The sequence below is a fragment of the Leptosomus discolor genome, chromosome 26 (assembly GCF_034619465.1).
Source record: "Leptosomus discolor isolate bLepDis1 chromosome 26, bLepDis1.hap2, whole genome shotgun sequence".
Lineage (NCBI taxonomy): Eukaryota > Metazoa > Chordata > Aves > Leptosomiformes > Leptosomidae > Leptosomus > Leptosomus discolor.
The window spans coordinates 2,971,698-2,991,155 of record NC_141416.1 but is presented as its reverse complement, the minus strand read 5'-3'; the positions used below and the strand labels follow the sequence as shown (position 1 = coordinate 2,991,155).

The 19,458-nt window shown below is 47.6% G+C and overlaps 1 protein-coding gene across 1 annotated transcript; it reads right to left on the bottom strand.

Moving 5' to 3' along the window:
* Positions 1 to 814: 814 nt before the first annotated feature.
* HORMAD1 (HORMA domain containing 1) lies at positions 815 to 14,865 on the bottom strand. The gene is made up of 13 exons (XM_086478423.1): positions 14,833 to 14,865; positions 14,316 to 14,460; positions 13,909 to 13,972; positions 12,468 to 12,504; positions 12,058 to 12,078; positions 11,932 to 11,958; positions 11,204 to 11,271; positions 9,126 to 9,277; positions 8,263 to 8,519; positions 7,043 to 7,100; positions 3,565 to 3,641; positions 2,726 to 2,809; positions 815 to 896 (listed from the first exon to the last, which is right to left on the bottom strand). The coding sequence occupies exons 1-13, from the start codon at positions 14,863 to 14,865 to the stop codon at positions 816 to 818; spliced, it is 1,104 nt and encodes a 367-aa protein (XP_086334549.1). The 3' UTR covers position 815.
* Positions 14,866 to 19,458: the final 4,593 nt, after the last annotated feature.

Below are 19,458 nucleotides of genomic sequence, written 5' to 3'. Positions count from 1 at the left end.
CCGGCTGCGCCCGCAACCAACGGCGGCAGCAACTCGCACCCAGAAAGGGCTTCGCCCCAGTTCACCCAGTTCACGGGCAAAACACTTTAGTGGCAGAAAACACGATGGCACCGCGCGCATCTGCTGCCATTCACCGGTTCCGGTACCAACGGGTCCCTTCAAGGACTCTCACACCGTTACAGCAGACACCTGCCACAGACCAACGCTGCACCTGTAGTTACGTACGTGCCTCATCACAGCGGTACAGAAATCTCCTCGTTTCGGCACGAAACGTGTCATTGCTTGTTTTTCACTTGAGGCTGGTGCCTTCGGTCTGGAAGAAACGGAACGGCCTGGTCCGTCAACTGTCCCGGTAGTAAAAGCAAACCCCGTGACACTGCTCTGTGTGAGCGCACAGCCAGCCCGCCCCTGCTGCGGGAAACTCTGGAAGTTAACCTGGGACTTGGGGGGTTTGTGCCCCCTAAGGCAGGTTCTGGACAGGGAGTTCCTCAGCTTTGAGGGACGGCCCCAAGTGACCGGTGAAACCCTCTGCTGCGGGCGAGACCGTTACAGTCACCAGCGGGATTCATCGCGTTACGAGCAGGGCGTGGAGCCCCCCAAAGCACCTCAGTTACAAACTTTTTCTGTCACATTGGTCTTTTCCTGTAAAAAACAAGTTCAGATTTCTTCAGCTGGACTTCTTGACAGACTGTCTTTCCTTAAAGCCCTCTCCCTCGGGACTACGAACAGAACAGATCCCTAACAGACACTGAAATATGAACGTGAACATGAAACAACACAAGGGAAGTGGGGAGCCAACGGCAGGGAGGCGAGATCTAGAGCTGCTCCTTCGGTTCGCTGATCTTCCTCCTCTTGGGCAGCACATCTTGGCTAGACGAGAGCTCAAAGGGATGAACCTGCCAAGGGCAAACAAACATGGTGTGACGTGGTGCCGCGTGGCGCAGCCCGGGGCCCGCTCCCTCCGCGGCGTCGACGTGGGAAGAGCCCACCCTGCCCAAGGCAGCTGCCCGCCGAGCCCCCGGCCCCACCTCGCCATCGCCTGCTCCCTGCCCAGAGGTGCTGCCCCAACACCTGCACACCGGTTCTGCCGGAACTGACCCTCCCGACAGATTACCGAGGGGGGCCGGGACGTGTTTAGGCTGCAGCTGTAGGACCACCCGTGTGCCACAGCTTCAGGAGCAGGCGAGGAGGCTGCTCCCCCGCGCCGAGGCGCCCACCTGGAGCCCAATGCCAGGGGCAGCCGGGAGCCAGCGCCGAGCCCAGCGGCACCGGGAGGGCTCCGCACGAGGCAGAGCGCGCCGGGGGAGCGGGGGCTCAGCACCACACAGGCTCCCCTTACTGAGCTTCAGCCAATTATTTCTGACTTGCACACGTGGGAAAAATGACAATTTAGCCTTTAGCTGGGCCGTGCTTCTGATTACTTGAAGCGACTGCGCTTTGTTTGAATTCTAGGATTAAGTTCATTAACAAAACCTTTTTTTAAAGGAAAGGCACAGCGGCAGTGAGCACCGTACCACGTTGGGGTTTTTTTCTTCCCATCAGTGAATAACAAAAACTACTGCCTATGAGCCGGGGTTGGAAGAAAAAATGTCTATTCCGCAGCAAGCAGTACTTCACAAAAAGACTGAACCTGCTAGTTCTGTACCCTGAATTTAACACCTCTGCTTCACGAAGCTGTTGCGAGCTCTGATAGCCCTTTCTGCGTGCAGCTTTCATACCGGGTATTTTTAAGACACAGACCAATTTCTCTTTGGGATTTCTTTAGAACATTCTCCGAGGAATCAATTTTGCCCGTTCCCAAGCTTATTTCCATCAGCCTTTACAGAAATAAGGCAACTATTAGTTTAGGAGAAAACTACTGGCAACGACTGAATCCTTACACTAAATCCTGCTGCACTAAAAGCTAATGAAGAGCTTTTCCGCGTGGGGACAGGACGGGTACGATTTTCCTTGGCCCTAATGTGCAATTTCCCCCCCTGCCTGTAGATGAAGAGCACTCGCTCCCCTATCGAACGGCAGTAGTATTCACCCCACAGCTTCTTCTGAGAACCTATCAGTAACCCTGAACAGTAACCAGTAAGAGAGACGCTGAGGTCTTGTGAAGGCCCCCCAGAGCCTCACGAAGCTCAAGCTCCCCAGCCTAGCTGGTAAAGGCAGCAGCACAGGCTGAGGGGGGCCCCCAGTGCCACCCCCAAAGGCCAAATTCCACCCTGAAGACAAATTCTGCTCCACCTGTGCAAGGCTGGAGGAATTTGGCTCACCACAAGCAGCACCCACTCCAGGGCTTATCTGCTGCAGAGTGATTAAGCAAAGAAATAACAGATTTTTCTTGGTGTGAATGAGTCATAGAGCTGAGGTTAGAATTTTGGCCTCGTGTTCTCCCAGTAAAACCCCGAGCAAGCATATGGTACCCTGGGCTGGGGACCTCTGCTGGCACACGCTCCTATCAACCACCGGGGAATTGGGCTCAGTGCCTTCTCAAGAACATACAAATCAATCCTGATGAGTCTTTCTCAACCTGTGTTAAGTACAGCCACGGTCAGCTTTGAACTCTTTGGAACAGATTTGGGTTTGACACTAAGAACCCAAATGTGTTGAATTTAATGGGAATTTTAGAAGTGGTGAGCGTTTCATTCTGTTGACATGAAATGTATTAAAGAGTTTTATTCACAGAAAAAGGCTTAAAGAAGAGCAGAAAGAGAACTAGAGAAAAAACAGTACTAACAGTGCTGGCTTGAAATATCTTGCCACTCCTCGTCCTGCTCTCTGACACATTAAGTTCAGACGTCTTACTGGCCAAATGATCCACCTAAGATCAGAAAATAGATGTTGCCTTGTGACAGCAGTCAAAAATCCGTGTTAGAGGCTGCAGCAGGGCTCAGTGCTGCAGCACGCAGAGAGCTCTGGCTCTGCGTTCCCCCTCTCCGCCCGCCCCCGGGCTTGAGCTGAAATTTGAATACGGGAGAACATCCATGGAAGCCAACAGCACTATTTACAGCTGAATGCATCCCGGAGCCCTGACAGAGCAAACCATCAGTTCGTTTTACCCAGTAAGTCGCTCCCAGTTACCCAGGGCTACTCTGCTTTAAGAAATCACCAGCACCTGGGTCTGCAGTAGTTCTCCACTTTTAAATTACACCGGTTTGCTACAGCAGGGAATACAGCCTGAGTTTTAAGTCTGAGGAATAAATCTGCATTTTAAGTTTCAATCAACCTTTAAACAAGTATTGGTCTGTCAGAATTACAGGAGAAAACTCTATGAGGCAGTGTTTAGTTACGGCAGTTTACAAACATGGAAATTACACTCCCATTTCTCTTAACAGTCGAACCATCTGTTTGCTTTGGGAACTGTATCACAGAGGAACAGCCTTTTGTTACTGCTTTTGATTTCTTATAATGTTAATCGGTTTTGTAAAACACCAGAAAGTAAAATGTAAAGGCATTTTATTGCTGCAAATAGACTGTGGCAAATAAACCTTTAGCAGGTAACCTCACCCAAAGTAGGAAAGAAGCTTCACAAAAGCTCTAGTAAAAGTCCAAGATGTCAGAGTGCAGATTTCATACCTGAGGATTAGAAACATACAGATTCTGGTTCCCTCCAGCCTTCGTAACTTCACCGTCTCTGCAAGTTAGATTTGGTTCTACAAAAGAGTTAAACAACACAGCGCGCTGTTGACAACACACTAGCAGCCTCCCAACACTGACGTTCTGCCATGTGTGGGCTTTACAAGCGCAGGGAACAGATACTTCCAAAGGGCTCTAATTCCCCTTCCCCCGAGCCTCCCAGCTCCTGACATCTTTAATTCAGCGATTTCCAGCCACAACGTCCTACCACGGGCAGGCGAGAGACGCTCCCGCTGAGCAGCACAGCTCGACACGCAGGGCCTGGGGAAGAGCGGGCGCGATCCCCAGCCGCGTTTATATACACGGCACTGCTCAAGGCTCACCGACGCTGGGATTTGCTTCCCATTTGGCTATTTCCACTCGGGAAAAAGCCTCACGGGCCCGTCCTGCGCTGCACATTCTGCCCCCCGGCAGCAGACGGCTGCCATTTGGTGACCCAGCCACAGGCAGCTCCCGGAGCTCCAGCCCTGCTTGTCGCTGCCTGCAGCTGCACAGACAGGCCACAAAGAACGAGCAGCCAGCTCTGGAGATTTAGTTTTTGTCACCGCTTCTAATCCGTGCTGGTTTTTTCCTAGCATACAGATATGAACTGGTTAAAGATGACTGTGCTTCAGCTGGGGAAGTGACGGAAGCATTCCAGGGCGACAAATGCATTTTACTGTGTAAATAAAACATTATACCAACTCTGTAAGGCAAGCAACGCGCTGCATTTTTGCGTGGGTTTGGAACTTCTATGAATTTCTACAAGCACCAGGTACAGCTCTCTGTGGTTATTCCAGTTCTGCAACCTACGAGCAGACCAGTGTTTTTATCTTAATGACACACGTGCTGTTTCCTACACATTTCCATGATTATTTTTCATCAGCAGGGAAACGTTAGCTGTTTCCACAAAGCTGCACATTTTATTTCTGAAAACAACAATGTTAAAGCCACTGCTTAAATACACAGCACAGCCTGTTCAGTGCTGGGCCTGAAGGACAGGGCACTCCAACCCATTTTAAAAAAAATAAAATCCTGGCTCAACTTCTTTGTCCAACTGCCTCCGCAGCACTCGGACACCGCGGGAGCTGCTTGTCTTGTTCGGGCTGGCAGGACCAAAAGCCTCAGCACTGACACCGCTGCTGCTTTTATAGTTACGCGGAAAGCAACGTGTCTGGGTGTTTTTATGGAAAAGGGGTGTTTCTGAAGTCCGCAGAACTGCAGTTACAGCTCAAAGCACATACACCTTTAGGGAAATGCACTAAGAAGAGCGAACAGAGCAAGCAGCAGCACTGATGGGCATTTCTTCTAGCAGTGCCAGAGATGCACTGTCTCCGCAGAAGCCTCTATCTCAGCTACAGGAAAAAAAACCATCTTGCATAGACTTCTCACCCAAATAAGGGGCATCCATCACCACCCCCCCCCCCTTTTGATCATAAAGCTTGTTTTTGTGTTTTTATTTTTTACTTCAGTCTTGAGAACTGTGTTTTATATCAACACATCAGAGCATTTCTTAGCATACTTGACCACATCACCTCTACTTAATCTTCTTCCAAAAAGGGCACTTATTTTCTCTTTTGATCTTTCTTTGCCAAGTTTGAAATGCTTTATGTGCAGCAAATGGTACCAGTATTGTCTGGATGCTTCCTATATGGCCTCTCCAAGACGAGCAGATCAACAAGCAGCAATTCATTCCTCAGCTTGTTCAGTCAGCAAAGTGCAATCTTTGAGCCCCTGGGCTCTCTTGGGGAATCTGAAGATAAACCATCTTCTACTTTTCCTCCCAGTTTCTCTAAAATCTTAAAGGGAAGCTTCTGCTCACAGAGATCCCCGAGGACAGAGTTTGCTGTCTCCTATTCTGACTTGGAGACAGTCTGGGTCCACATCTTGGAGCACTGACCAAAAACCAGGGGAGTGCTTCCAGGGGGTGTTTCTGGTAGCAGCTGCGGCCAGGCTGGTGTAGCCAGGACGGTTGTTTTATTGGCACTTCAGCATTCAGACCTTACAAGGGAGGACATTTATATGATTGTAAGCAAACAGCACAAAAATCATCTATTCATAAAGGCTAAGAAAAACCCCACAAGACCGGTGCTGCTGTTTTTCATCGGAAAGGATGAGCAGGTACTGCCTCGGGGCCTGCAGAGCAGGAGGGGCATAATTGTTTATTTGTAACAAGGGAGAAGGCAGCTTTGCCTTGCAGTGTTGAGAGTCCTCAGAGTGCTTCCAAAACATACCATTTCTTTTATACTCTCTGCAGAACTCCATTCAATTGCTTACTGAAGTTGTTATATGAAACTTCTTTTTTTAAAAAAAAAAAAAACCACCACCAACAAAAAATCCCCACAGAAGTAAAAGGTTTTGGTACCTTCTCGAGAGTGCTGCCTCACAGGCTTCCACCTGGAATTTGCTTTTTGCTGCTACTCACGCTGTTTGCATAGCGTTACACTGACAGATTTTACTTGAGGAAACTCAGTTTGCTGAGATTCATACTAACAGAAATGCTTTGCTAGAACTTGTACCTATTAAACCAGAAGTTGGAAAAGCTCACTGGCGGTTATCAAACTGCTCCACGTACACAGTAAAAGAAAAGGGGATGCAGGTCCAGAGTAGGCTGCGAAAGCAAGCAGCCAGAAACGGCACTAAAATAGCCAGGAGCACCGACAACCATACAATCATTCATAAAACAAAACATATTTTGAGATGAAGTTACTGATGGTGTCAGGAATAGCAAACCACAGTAACGAGCGGCTTCCTCCGCACAGCAGAACGCGCATCATACGGCATTCCAGCATGGGGACCGCTCAGCCTCCCACAGCGTAAAAACTGGGTGACACAAGCCCCGATGGTCTCGATTCCTCCAGCCTGAAGCACGTACGGATTGCAGAATCAGACCATGTCCTACTGTAGTCAGAGCTTAAGGAAGAAAGGGGGCCAAGAGTGGTATTTCTGCTAAACTTTAGTGGCTGAAGCTGGGAGGATACAGTCCAAACAGCTGCAATTTAAACAGAAACAGACCTGGACCATTTTTTTTGCACAGAGAATTCTGCTTCCCTAGTCTGCAATAATGAACTCATGAGCAGAACACTTCTGCAGGATTTATGTGGAAATTAAGGACTTAGTAAAAAAAAAAAAGACAATGGAAAAATCAAACAACAAAATTAACTTCTAAATTTATAAGCCATTAAATTTAGCTTATCTGATAAAACGGAACGGGAAGATCAGAATTTTAGAACAGAAACATGAAAATGTGCATTTGCTAACCAAGCGCTTCACGGAACAAAGCCATGATAGAAAATAAAGGCATAGCAACGTATGTGAAGAAAATAGAACGTAAATTTGAATATAGTGGTCTACATCAGAAAATTCAGTTTTCATTTTGGTAACATTGGGAAAAAACAGCACAAACTGAAGAGACTTGAAAAATACACATAAATGTTACCTTGAGCTTCTGAAATATTATTCCTATCTTCTACTTTATTATCCAAGACAGGCCTTTCCTAGATGAAGAAAAAGGTCTGTCACTTAGTGCAGACAAATAAGGAAGAGGTTTGCACTTGGATGCTTCGGGCCAGAGCTTATTAGATGGATCCTCATGGAACAAACTGTACCGAAAGAACGGAATCTGACATGGGGTGCGCAGACTGGCTCCACGTTACTCCATCACCAACGCAAGCAACACCTTTAAGTCAACTACCCAGGAAAACATCTGTAAATACTAAAACTGCATTTGAAGAATACGATCAGGGCACCAGTTACCACCTTCCCAGCGCCTGGGAAACAGCCATTCAGGGGCACAGGCAGATTCAGAGGGCTCAGCAGTTCATCTCCACCCCATCATCACCTACAGGCCTCCCCAGCAATGCCGAGGGGGAGGGGCCCAAAGCCCTGAAACTCCGCCTCCTTCTCGCCTGTGGACACACACAGATCAGCGCCCCCACTTGCACATTCTAACCTGGCTGTGGGTATTTGCTGCCTGCCTCCACTGACCCCACAAGTACTCCTCTGGAGCTGCTGAAGCCTGCACAAGCACAACCCCAAGAGCCCCCTCGGGCGCCCCGGTGCCAGCAGCAGGACACACGGGCGTGTCGCACACTTGTGCCTTCGGCAGGCTTTGCTCTGTGCTTTTCCTAGGCAGGCTTCCCCAGGGAAAATGCCCAGTACAGGGTCGCGTTTGTTCTAACTGTAGCTGTGGCACCACTGGCTGTGCGTCCGCTGCTGCACAAGGGCATCCCCAAGGGAATTTACTGCTGGGCAACACTGCCCGGCTGCAGCAGCTCGCTTGGGATCGGGACGGGACAGCTCCAGGGAGGTTTCACCCCTGTCCTGTACGTGGCGCTGAACAGTGGCACCTGTGCCCGCGGCACGAAGCTGCCCCTCTGCTTCTCACCCCGCTGCTCCCCTCGAGGCTCACACAGACCTGCGGAAAGGCGTGATGCGGATGCCCTCGTTCCGCACTGCCTCAGTGACAGACCGCTACCTGGAGCGGTACAATTAAAGCAAAAATGTATCAGAGACCTATTGTCTCGCTTAAACACACCTGGAAAACAGAGGTGTTTGTTAATGTTTTAGTAAGACATGCAGGAAAACAATTCATAGCCCTTTTCTAGACCATAAATCTCAAAAATTTTCAACAAGCTACACAAACATTTGCACTCTTACATTCACGTCCTGGCTCTCTTCCTCGGGATCATCTCTGTCCACTCTGAGCACCTGGAGAGGCACATTAGTCTCTCCATGCTTTATGATGCTTTTATCAACATTTTCCATTCGTTGTTTTTCAGTTGTAACTTTAACTTTCAGCATATGGAAAGGTGTCGGCACTTCACCCACATTCAGATACAGAGGCTCCCCCTCAAATATCATCCCCTCGCATTCACCGTCCTTGAAACCAGGAGGTTGGTAATTGGGTGGCGTAACTGCAGGAAAGAATGCATTAAATGTGTTAGAATGAAACATGTTCTTGTAAAATTAATTTCAATTTGTACGGTGAAAAGACTCTTTTTCCCCTTTAAACACAAAGAGCTACTCCAAAAATAATTTTGTGGGGAAATGGAGAATAATATTCAATTTGTATTAAATGCAGTTCTTTTGCCCCCTGCACAACAGGCAAAACCCAATTAAAGCTATTTGAAACAGTTTATACGTGTGAAGATACGAGCTGGAAGTTCTGATTTTTGTTACAAAGCAGTAATACATTCTGAAAGCAGAGCTAGACATTTAAATAGTCACCCAAACTAGAACTAGTCTGGCAAACATGTTGCACCTTAACATACTCAGGAAAACTCAATCTGTTTTTAAACCACACTGAAATCCTTGCTCCAGTCAGTGACAAGGTTGTGTTCCCACAGTCCGATCGAATCCGTTCCCTTTGGATATCAGAAATCGTCATGACACAGACACATGCAAAATAACACCATTTAGCAAGTCCCAGCAACCATAAAGGTTACACGTTAAAATACTGCTTTGAATTGTTTTCCAATGTTGAACACAGATGATAAATCAAGGTAACAGGGCAATACTACCTTCATCATAATAAAAGAGCTTCATAGTCAGGCAAACGTCATTTGGGAGCGGACTCAGGTTTTGCATCAGAACATAAATCTTGCGAATGAGGAGGATACTGGCTTTCTTGGTGTCTGCACAGGTGATGGTGGAATCGTTCCTTTTATTCTTACTGAAACGGGACAAAGTATTCAGTTCGGTTTTTGTTTTGATTTTACTACAGTAAGCTGTTTCCAGTATTAAGATACACGCCCCTAAAAGACTGAATGCCAGGTGCAAACATCACATGTATTGCTTAAAGTCTGAGATTACACGCACCACAACTCCTAACGCTGAGGGACCTGCTTGTTCTTTGCCCCTCTGAAAATCAAATCCTGAACCAGGGACATCACAAAAGCGTTATGGTTCAGCAGCTGTGACCAACTACTGTATTTTACATTACACAATGCTTAAAAAAACACCCAATCTAAAAGAAAGAAAGAAATAGGTACTTCTGAAAGGCCCAATTCTGCAAAGTCTTACATATTTGCTTTCCCTGAAAATAAACCAAGTAACTGACTTTGACAGGAATGGTTGCTGATGATAAGATGCACGCCTACGTGACTCTTGGCATCCAGCTCCAACATTTCCATGCTCCTGTTCTACCAGCAGCTGACCCGAATCCTACCTTACTGCCAATAAAAATGTGCTCCCTCTACCCCCCAGCTCCTCACAGCCTCACAGCTCAGAGGCACCCGAGGCCCCGAGCAGCCAGCGCAGTAACTGAGATATTTCCTTGGGCAGCCGCGTCGTTCGGAAGCGCGCCCCGAACTGGGATCGTTTCCAACGTCTCGCCCCTCTGCAGCCATTATCTCCTTCCTTGCAGCGTGTCAAAGAGAAGCAGGGTCACGCCTTGTATTTTCAAATTAGTCTGCCACAATTTATGCTAATACACCAAGGCAACCTGCCGTGGCCGAGAGCCACATCCCTGTCCACCAGTGTTTACGTGACTTACAGCCTCTTTCAGAGGTAACTAAACTCACCCTGAGGGATGCAGGTCTGCAGCACTGCAGCCTTTTTTTTTTTTTTTAAATTTAAGCAGCATTTTATGCAGGAGGAAAACTGGGAGAAGTCTGTTAGGTACAAACTTGCTACATTTCAATTACTTGTCTTAAAATAAGCCATTTCCTTGCAGCTGTGACTGACCAAAAAACCTCTACAATGGAAGAGGGCTCAGTGGAGGTGGACAAGGGTGACGCGCCCATGAAGCTCAGGGAGTCACGCAGGGCATCCCTGACAGAGCTGCTGCAAAGAAAGCTGACTGTCAACACACAGGGGACCTGAGCATGGCCTTCCTTTTAGATAAACAGCTGCGTCAGTTGAGCGGCTCAACTATCCCAGCTGAGTGGATCAACTGGCGGTGTAAATGTTTCTCCCCATTCACCAGAAGTTCACCAAAAGCGTATGAATGTCTCCTCGAGTTCGCCAGACCAGTATGGGGGGAGAGAATACATGGCTCAGCCTCAAAGGGTATAAAACTAAACAACAAAAAGTTCTGAAGAGAGCAACGGTCTGGAGCCGGCTTCAACCCACCTGTTCCCTCCCTGTGACTGCGGATCCCAGCGTCATGACAGTAAGCATATCACAGAGACCAGTAACAGGGATCACACTGGTATTGCGACTGAGCTGTGTATTGCAATAGCCGTGCTTTACTAAGCCCGGCTTGCATTTGTATTGCATGTTCAGTGCATTTCGTATGATCTCTGCTAAGTGAGAAACCCCAATGTAACATCAAGTATCCTCAGGTAAGTGACGTGGTATTAAACATTTCACCCTCCACGCGTGGAGTATCTTAAAGAACCTGGTCAGAAAGTGCTGGACTCTGACACGAAGAATCATCTTTTGACTGGCCATTTAAAAATATGAGCAAAATCTGACAAAATGATTCATTGTATTTTTAGAGAAAGTCTAAGCTAATAGGGTATGTTGATAAAATTAGTCTTAAGATCCAGAATTAGAAAAGAAAACACCAAACAGGTAAAATCTCAAGTTTTTGCACTCAGGTGTATGCGAACGGACTGTAAAACCACAGAGCAGAACAAAGTCACAGTGACAGTACCTGCTGAAATCCAGGAGTGGCCCATTGTGGGTGTACTTGAATTTGAAGTGGTAACATTCTGTAATTGTCTGCAAACAAATCCAGTAATTCTTAAATTATCAGTGGTCAAGCAAACTCCTACTGCTGCTGCTGCCATCTAGTAATCTATTAACCTTGTATTTAAAGAAAATGATAGCCCAACTCCTGTCTGATCCACTTACATGCACTGAATACAGCTTTCTAATGCTGTAACAATTAACAGTGTTATCTTCTATAGTTGTCATCAAATAAAAATGACAATCTACATTAATTTCCAGGAATCACCATAATAAAATATTTTGAAACATCAGCTCAAGTTTTCAGAGTGAAATATTAATTCAAATTTTAATCACTATGAAAATGTTTCACACACATGACAGAGACATGGTGACACCCAGTGGTTAGTTACAACCTACTGGGTTTTTCAGAAGGAAGTTCCATAAATTTGCTATGCAGAGTTGGGATGATGCATCTCCACAGGCACTCAACTCTGCAAGACTTTGGCCTCTGGGTTTCCTGCGCTGGCCTGAGCACAGCCTGACACTAGATATTCACTACGTGGCAATTCTGATCAGCTCTAGCGATTCTCATGTTAGAAATCCCTTTTTTAACGCGCATTACTGTGAACATTAAGGACTACTGCTTGTGTACACATTTCGCTCTGCCCATACTACCATTAGTCATCTGGTAAAATATCCTGGCGTATTTACCTGAGGATCCTCTGGATGGGTATAGACCTGTATTTTTAAAGTAAAGAGAGGAAGAGAGTAAGAACTGTACATATCTCTGAGGATCTACCTTAAAAAAAATGTACGTTACTTTTCAAAGATACTTACTGCTAGGACAATCATTCTTAGCTGTCGGAAACATAATTAGAGAAAGAAAAAGATCATTAAATGTATCCCGTAGCCGATGTCCACTTACCGAGCTGTTTAGTTTCTCTAGTTCTGGAAAGCAATATAGACAACTAAGGCCTGTTTGAAGAGGAACCTCTACCCTTCACTCCTCATCTGCTGAAGAACAACTTACTCCACAAGAAAATTCCTGTGTATCCCTGATTTTAAGTGTTTCTGTTTACAAAGAATATTATCCCGAAACGTCTCTGCATCCCTCGTCGTAGCAATTCTAACCTATTAAAGCTCAGCTATTCCCTAACCAGAAAGTCCTGCAACTACATGGGCGGCTAACGGTCTTACATGAATGTTTCAATACATTTAAAGTAGCTAAATGATATTGGAAGACTTACGTATTTCTTCTGCAAGGCATCATAGCATCCTAACATCCTGCAAAAATCAAACAACATTGTCCATCTACTACTAATTTCCATTTGATTTGCTTCTGACTAAATAGTCCCCAAAAATGAAATTCTTGTGTTTAGCCCTCTTAATATCATATTAGAGCAATAAATTAATCAGTCTGTCAGCACTTCAGCTGGACACCAACACCTCTGAAGCACAAAGGAGTTATGTGACTGCCTTTATTTAGATGTTGCAAATTGCTTTTTATGTAACATGCAAACGACAGCCAAATAGCGAACGAAAACTTACCGTAATTTCTTTCTAACGTTTCTTTTGAATATAGTCAACAAGCAGAAATTGGTTTGGGCGTGTACATGATGCCGGGTTAAGAAAAGGCCACTCACCTGTCAACTCCGAGCAGGCAGCACACAAAAACCAGGGAGCTTTCCTTGTCAGCATCCCCAGGCTGCCACGCCACTGCCCTCAAAATTCCTGATGCGTGAGGGTAAGGTGAAACGCGCTGCGGCCACTGCGGTTTCCTCGACCACAGAAGATCAATTAAGAAATTCCAGGTTACAGCGAAGGAAGCCTTCCCCGCCCCCCCCCCCCCCCGCCTTGGTGACGGCACACAGCCAAAGAGCGGGTGCCTAAAGTCACCTTTAACATCAGAACTCAGACCTGCATCTCTGCACACCCCACACCGCCAGCGGCTGCACACCCCTTCCCGATGCCTGACCTCGCACTACAGCTGGAAAAGAACAAAAACGGCCTTTGCAGAGGTAACAAAACCCAGGAATGCGTGTGAGGCAAAGGCCTTATAGACTCTTTTCTGAACAGCAAGGCGAGCAGCCATGAACAAACCTCACAGTTATTGCGAACAGAAAGGAAATCAAAATAAATACCTCTAGTCCCAAGTGACATCTTACAGTCAACTGGGTGAACGTAGAAGCGGCAGGCTGTGTTTGCAGACACAATTCTGCCTTTGAATATAAAGGCCAACAGCACCACTTTCTTATACCAGACTGAGAGCAAGATCTTTAAATTCCAGATGCAAAACGGTAACACTGTGCCTCCTGTTCCACTAGAGAGGAGCTACTGGTTGGATTTTTGCATTTATGTGCACTCTTGAGCACCCACATACACCCACAGAAACTAAATGTAAAGTGTAATCACTCTGTAAACAAAGCTCTACCAAGCAGAGCTGCGAGCCTTTCTAGAAACACAACCGTAAGTCAATTACTTTCAATTACTTCTCTTCCAGAACACACACATTTTAACTTTCCATTTAAAAAAAAATTGCCAAAGTAGTAAATACATGCACTAAAAGCACTGCCTGGGCAGTCGTTCACTCACAGCAAGTGAATTTTTTCTTTGTATTTGCAACCAGAAAGGTATCTTTCAGAATTTACACGCTGTGCAAGTGTTATATACGCACTGTAATTAACATACCATTTCACTAGCTGAGTAGCGCCAGGACAGTTCTTGTCTTCCCTCAGAATTTTGACACAGACATCTCAAAAAAAAAAAAAAACAAAAACCAAAACCTGCATATTTACTTAGGACAAAACGCAACTACATTGCTAAAAAAGTAAAGTTTATTCCCTAAAAATATCTATCGAAAGCAGACTAAAATTAACATTACTGACAGGTGTAGGGATATTTTTGATCACTGAGTTAGCGTCGCCAGTATCTAATGAAATTAAATGATGAATGTATTAGTGAAGTTTCCATAACAGCCACTGAAAATGGCTATTACCTTTAATTAAGATGACCAAGTTGTTTTAAAAACACTCAGTAACTTCTTAACAACCCTGTGACAATGGATTTTGCAAAGAATGATGAAAACAGCCTGTTACCATCCATGTATCTTGTTCCATAGGCACTTTCAGGAAAGATTCCTCTCAGATACGTGATGCAGGATACTGCTACTGCCAGGAGCCTCTTCACTAGCATCAGGGATTGCTGTTCAGTAGATATTTTATTAGGAAATACAACTGCACTCTGAAAGTTGAGAAAGAAGAGAATTAATCTCTGTCCACAACAAATCTGTACAGCCTACAATCTGGTCCAATGCCTGCTTAATGTTTCAATTTAATGGAAAAGTATGATTTTCATTATTTATAAAGTTAAGCATGTTCCTAACATCCAGTGTTACTATGTTTTTAGGACATAGCTGATTTCTACCAAGTGCATGACCACAAAGTTCAGCCTCAACTATTTCTCTATTAAGCATCTTTATTCATAGTTAAGAGATTTAACTATGTGATTTTCAAGTGAAGAAATACTACAAAGCACCCGGGTGCACTATTTCAGCTAAAATGGTTTTACCAATTCAGATAATAGATTCTGCTGAAACACACTAGAAAATCATACCACACAGTTCCTTTCCTTCTGAGCAGTTGCCATCCTGCAGATACTCTTTCGTCTGTCAATAAAACATCTGCATTAACACACGTATGACCACCATTCAGAGGTGCATGCAACTGCAGCTACTCAGCTTTAACAAGCCAGTACCTCAACCTACAAACACTTCCTGAACAACTAACCTGTACCAGTTCAAACTCTGTAATTTTACAGAAACAGAGCAGGACACTTCACCTAACAATCACCAGTATTAGAGTCCTGGTTTTCCCACCAGCACAGACGGCCCCGGAGGTCGCAGTAGGCGGTCATCAGAAAGCTGTGTACCTATTTATATGAAACACGAACCTTTGAAAACCTGGCTCTGAAGCGCTACCCGGCACCCAGCCCAGCAGATTTCCGCAGGCCCCACAGAAGATGCTCTTTAAGTCACCTCCAGCCAAAGTTGAGCCATCGCCTTTGGAACACACCTCCAGGCTCGGGTTGTTTCTAAATGAATCCGGCAGAAAGCAACACAACACACACACGCATACACACACACCCCCCCACCCCCCACCCCCGCTATTGTTTTTGTTGAGCCATGTTTTCATTAAGCCTTTAACCCTCAGCACCGTGAGCCGGACCCCACACCACAAGCCCTTCTCACCACCTGTAAAAATGAAACACATCCATGCTTGTGGACATGGAAAACGACTTTCCAACGGAGAAGGTCGGTCCTGGGCCATGCAGGGAACTGAGCTCCCCCTCAGCCGAGCCTCCACACCCCCACCTGGCCCCGCTACGCGGCCGAGCTCAGCCCCTCTGTGAACGGCAGAAAAGAATCGCCCCTTCCCAGCACTACCGCCCCAGAAACGACAACCTGCCTCCTCACGGTGTAAATGCCCCCCCCCCCCAAACAGAGGTAAAGGCCAGAACAGCACGGGCGGGGGGGGACTGCAAAGCCCCGCGGGACGGAGGACCCGGGCACAGCCCTCAGGCCCGGGGAGGCCAGAGCCGCCCCTGCCCCCCAGAGGCCGCCCGCCCCGGCCGCTCGCCTACAGCAGGGGGCCGTGTGCAAACGGAGGGGGCAGCGCTCGCCTTCCCGCCACAGCGCGCTGCGGGCCGGGCGCAGCGGCGCCGCGCCAGGGCCCGGCTCCCTCAGCGAGATGGCGGCGGGGCCCGCGGGTCGGGCTCAGCGGCAGGTGAGGGCGGAGGGTGCCGGGCTGTTCGCTCTTGAGCCCACCCACAGCAGCTGCTGTTCACTAAGGCATTTCAAGGCAGTGTGTAGGCTTCATGTCATTTATGCTTCAGTGTAAAGAAGAGGGTTTCGGGAGATTGCAGGCTCGACAGTTTGCACATGAAGATCTTTTTCCTCCAGCATTGGATTTATCTTCGTGTGATCAAGCTCTGTGCTTGATCCCGGGCAGTGGTGTGTGGGTGCGATGGCCACCGAACATGCCAGCGACAGCGTCTATTTCGGTGTCAGCATTGTGCAGAAAATCCTGGCCCCAGTGGTCAGTGTTCACAAAGGAGACAGAGGAGTCCTGTAAAATAAACTTTATTCGAATAAAGGGAGAGTCCACTGGGCATATCCCGTGGGGTCTCTCCAAGTTGCTGGGGTCGCAGCCCCTTATTTATCCTAATTTCCCGGCCGCATAGGACCCTCTCCTGTTCCCCATTAGCTAGGGTACTAGGAAGGCACAGGTTTCCCGATCCGCCTACTACAGATACTACATTTTTACCCCTTAATATGTACCCCCCTTTGCATCATGCATCGTACGTATCATTATCATGTCATTATGCATCTCCTGGGCAGAGAAGTTAATAAGTCTATTAAGCCTGCGCACTGTTTCCTAAAGTTCAAAAGTTCAAACTTCCCTTGAAACTTCTGAGGCAAAAAAAAATCTGTAATGATTTATCTTCTTATCTAACAGAGCTTTGTGGTCTTGTCCTTGGTTGCTGTCTAATTGCTGCGATATACGGCACCTCCTGTTTTACCAGGCCTGCTGAATAGCGTCGTGTATCTATCAAGACCTCCTTGTCTTAGGCTTGGTACTAAGCACATGGCTCCTCTGGATAAACAGTGCCATGTACTTGCAAAAACATTCTCCTCCTTATCTATCACTGTTTAGGCCTGTGGTATCTTGTACCAGCTTAAATATACCAGTATATTTTTGTAAAGACACTCTCATAATGCTATCAGCATCACCAAAACTTGAATCAACGTGAGGGCACTGACAGCAGCTCCTTTCCTTCCCCACACTTTTGGCAGCAGAGGGATGGTCCGTATCCTCTATTCCCAAATCACAAACAAAACAAAACAAAAAAAGAGCAGACAGCCAGGGTGGGGACCTCAGTGGGATGATGAGAGGCCAAGGCACTTGGCCTCCGGAGACACTGCCTTTGAGACGACCCCTGCCACCTGAGGCTCTTCTCCAGGCAGCGGGAGGTGTGTGCACAGCTCTCTGATCCCTCAGGCAGCTCAGAGCGTCTGGGCCCCGCTTCTGGATAAAATAAACCATTAAATAAAGAGCGTCTGCCCGAGCTGAAGGTGTGGGGGCTGGACTGACCACTAAATACCCTTCCCAACTGGGAGCCGTTCTGCTCGCCTGGTAGCAGAAGGCCTCAGCGTTTTGTTACGGGTGCCGAACACCCCCCTCCCGAGCCCAAGAGCTGCAGCTGAAGCGTGGGGGGGGGGCAGCGGGTGGTGGAGGGACACCCTGCTCGGCATCCAGCCGCCAGGATCCGTCCTTTCCCCGGCTGGCACCTGGCACTGCCCGTGCTCGAGGTCTAACGCTGTCTGGTGGCAGGGGGACGCTGGGGGCTCCAAAACGCGTGTTTTGGCAGGGCTCAGATGGTCGCCAACTCACCGTGTTATAATTAAGTTTGGATTTTGGATAATTACTTTTCATTGATAACTAATTGCTTTTAATGAATGACTTAATTGCTTTAAGGAATAACGCTATGTATTGATGATATTAGTTTACATTATAGTAAGAAATACCCAAAACCCCACTTATGCTCAGAAACAACAGCTGCTGCCTTACAAAGAAGGTCAAAGATAAAGCTGCTGCTAATTGTGAAATTGTCCAGAACAGAACAGGGAGGCAGAGAGGCAGGTACAGGGGGTGAAAGTGCACATTCTTGGCGTGTCATCTTATGGGATGAAACCAGAGAAACTAAGGAATGTTAAGGTGAAGACCCTCACCTCCTCCCCATCCTGATTTGTAGATCAGAGACCTTGATCAGTAAGATAACCCATGACTATATTAGTATAGGAATACTAATGAAGTTAGTTAATAGGGTGGACCAATCATTGTAAATGTCAAAATTAATAGCGGGCATAACATGCATGCTGATGTTAAAATATGTTAAAGACCATGACTTTGCAGAAAAAGGATATAAAATGCTGATTTTTTTTTATGTAACTTGGAAGCACGTCAGGTGGAGCCACCCCCTGTGCTTCCCAGCGCTGCCACAAAGAAGTGTCTGCTTATCTGCAACTGTGTAGATAAAAGTTTGTCGCAATTGTGACCTTTCGTCAACAACTGCGCCCCCAGTTCAGCCCCAGGAGAGAAGATCAGGCGGGTCCTGGCCAAAGCCTTGGAGGAACCCCAGCTCCGAGATCTGAGCAGCCGTTTATCCGTTAACACAGTGACAGGACCCCTCTGCAGGAGCCTGTCACAGCACTTGGTGCCACCCTGGTCCCCTTCCCTTGTGAGCCTCAAGAGTCGTTCCTGGGCCAGCAGTCATCAGCCTGGTCCTGGGGCAGGGCTGGCTCCTGCTGCCACCCTTGACACGGCAAGTCCCCAACCAACTTCTTCACTGCTGTTTTCTTCAGGAATAGGATAGTAATTTGGAGGGAAAACAAGTCTGTGAGAGGTTTCCCTCCTGGCGGAGCCCTTGAAACACCGTCCCTTTCCCAAGGAAATGCGTTTCTGTTCTGCTTTTTGCACAAGAAGGATTCACCATGCCAAGGGCAAGCAAACAATGGCAGAGCTGCCAGGGACAGCAAGCGGGGAAACCGGAGCATCACACAGACACCGCATACAGGATGTTCAGCCTGATCCAAAACTGACTTTTAATTCTTCAGAGAAACCTGCCACTCCACCCACATTGCACGGAGATGGTGTGACATCTCGGTCATGGTGACAATACTCTAGTACTGAACTGGAAGGAGGAAAAAAAGAGTGTCCTTTACAACAAGAAATCGTAGGTTTACTCAGAAAGAAAGATCAGAAAGACCCCCCCAAGCGCCGCCAATTCCATCCAAACTCCTCTCGGCCCGGCCCAGCCCACTCTGCTCTGCTCGCGGTGACCCTTTCTTCGGGAGCGAAGCTGAGCAGAGGCAGAGACCAGGACCCCTCGCAGCCCCCCTGCACCCCGCCTTCCCCACAGCACCCCGACACCTGCCCCGGGGCAGGCCCGGAGCGGCGCTCAGCGGCCGCTGCGCTCAACATGGCGGACTCCCGCCACCGCGCGCCGCGGCTTAGAGGCGCCAGCACGGCAGGGGGCAGCGCGCATGCGCCAGAGGGCGGGGTATGTGCCGCCCGGCTGCAGGACCGGTGGGAAGCTCGTTAGGAACCGCAGTGCGCATGCGTGGTCCCCTGCCGCGGTCCTCTTCGGTGACGTCATCGGCGGCAGCCCCGCCGTGTGGGC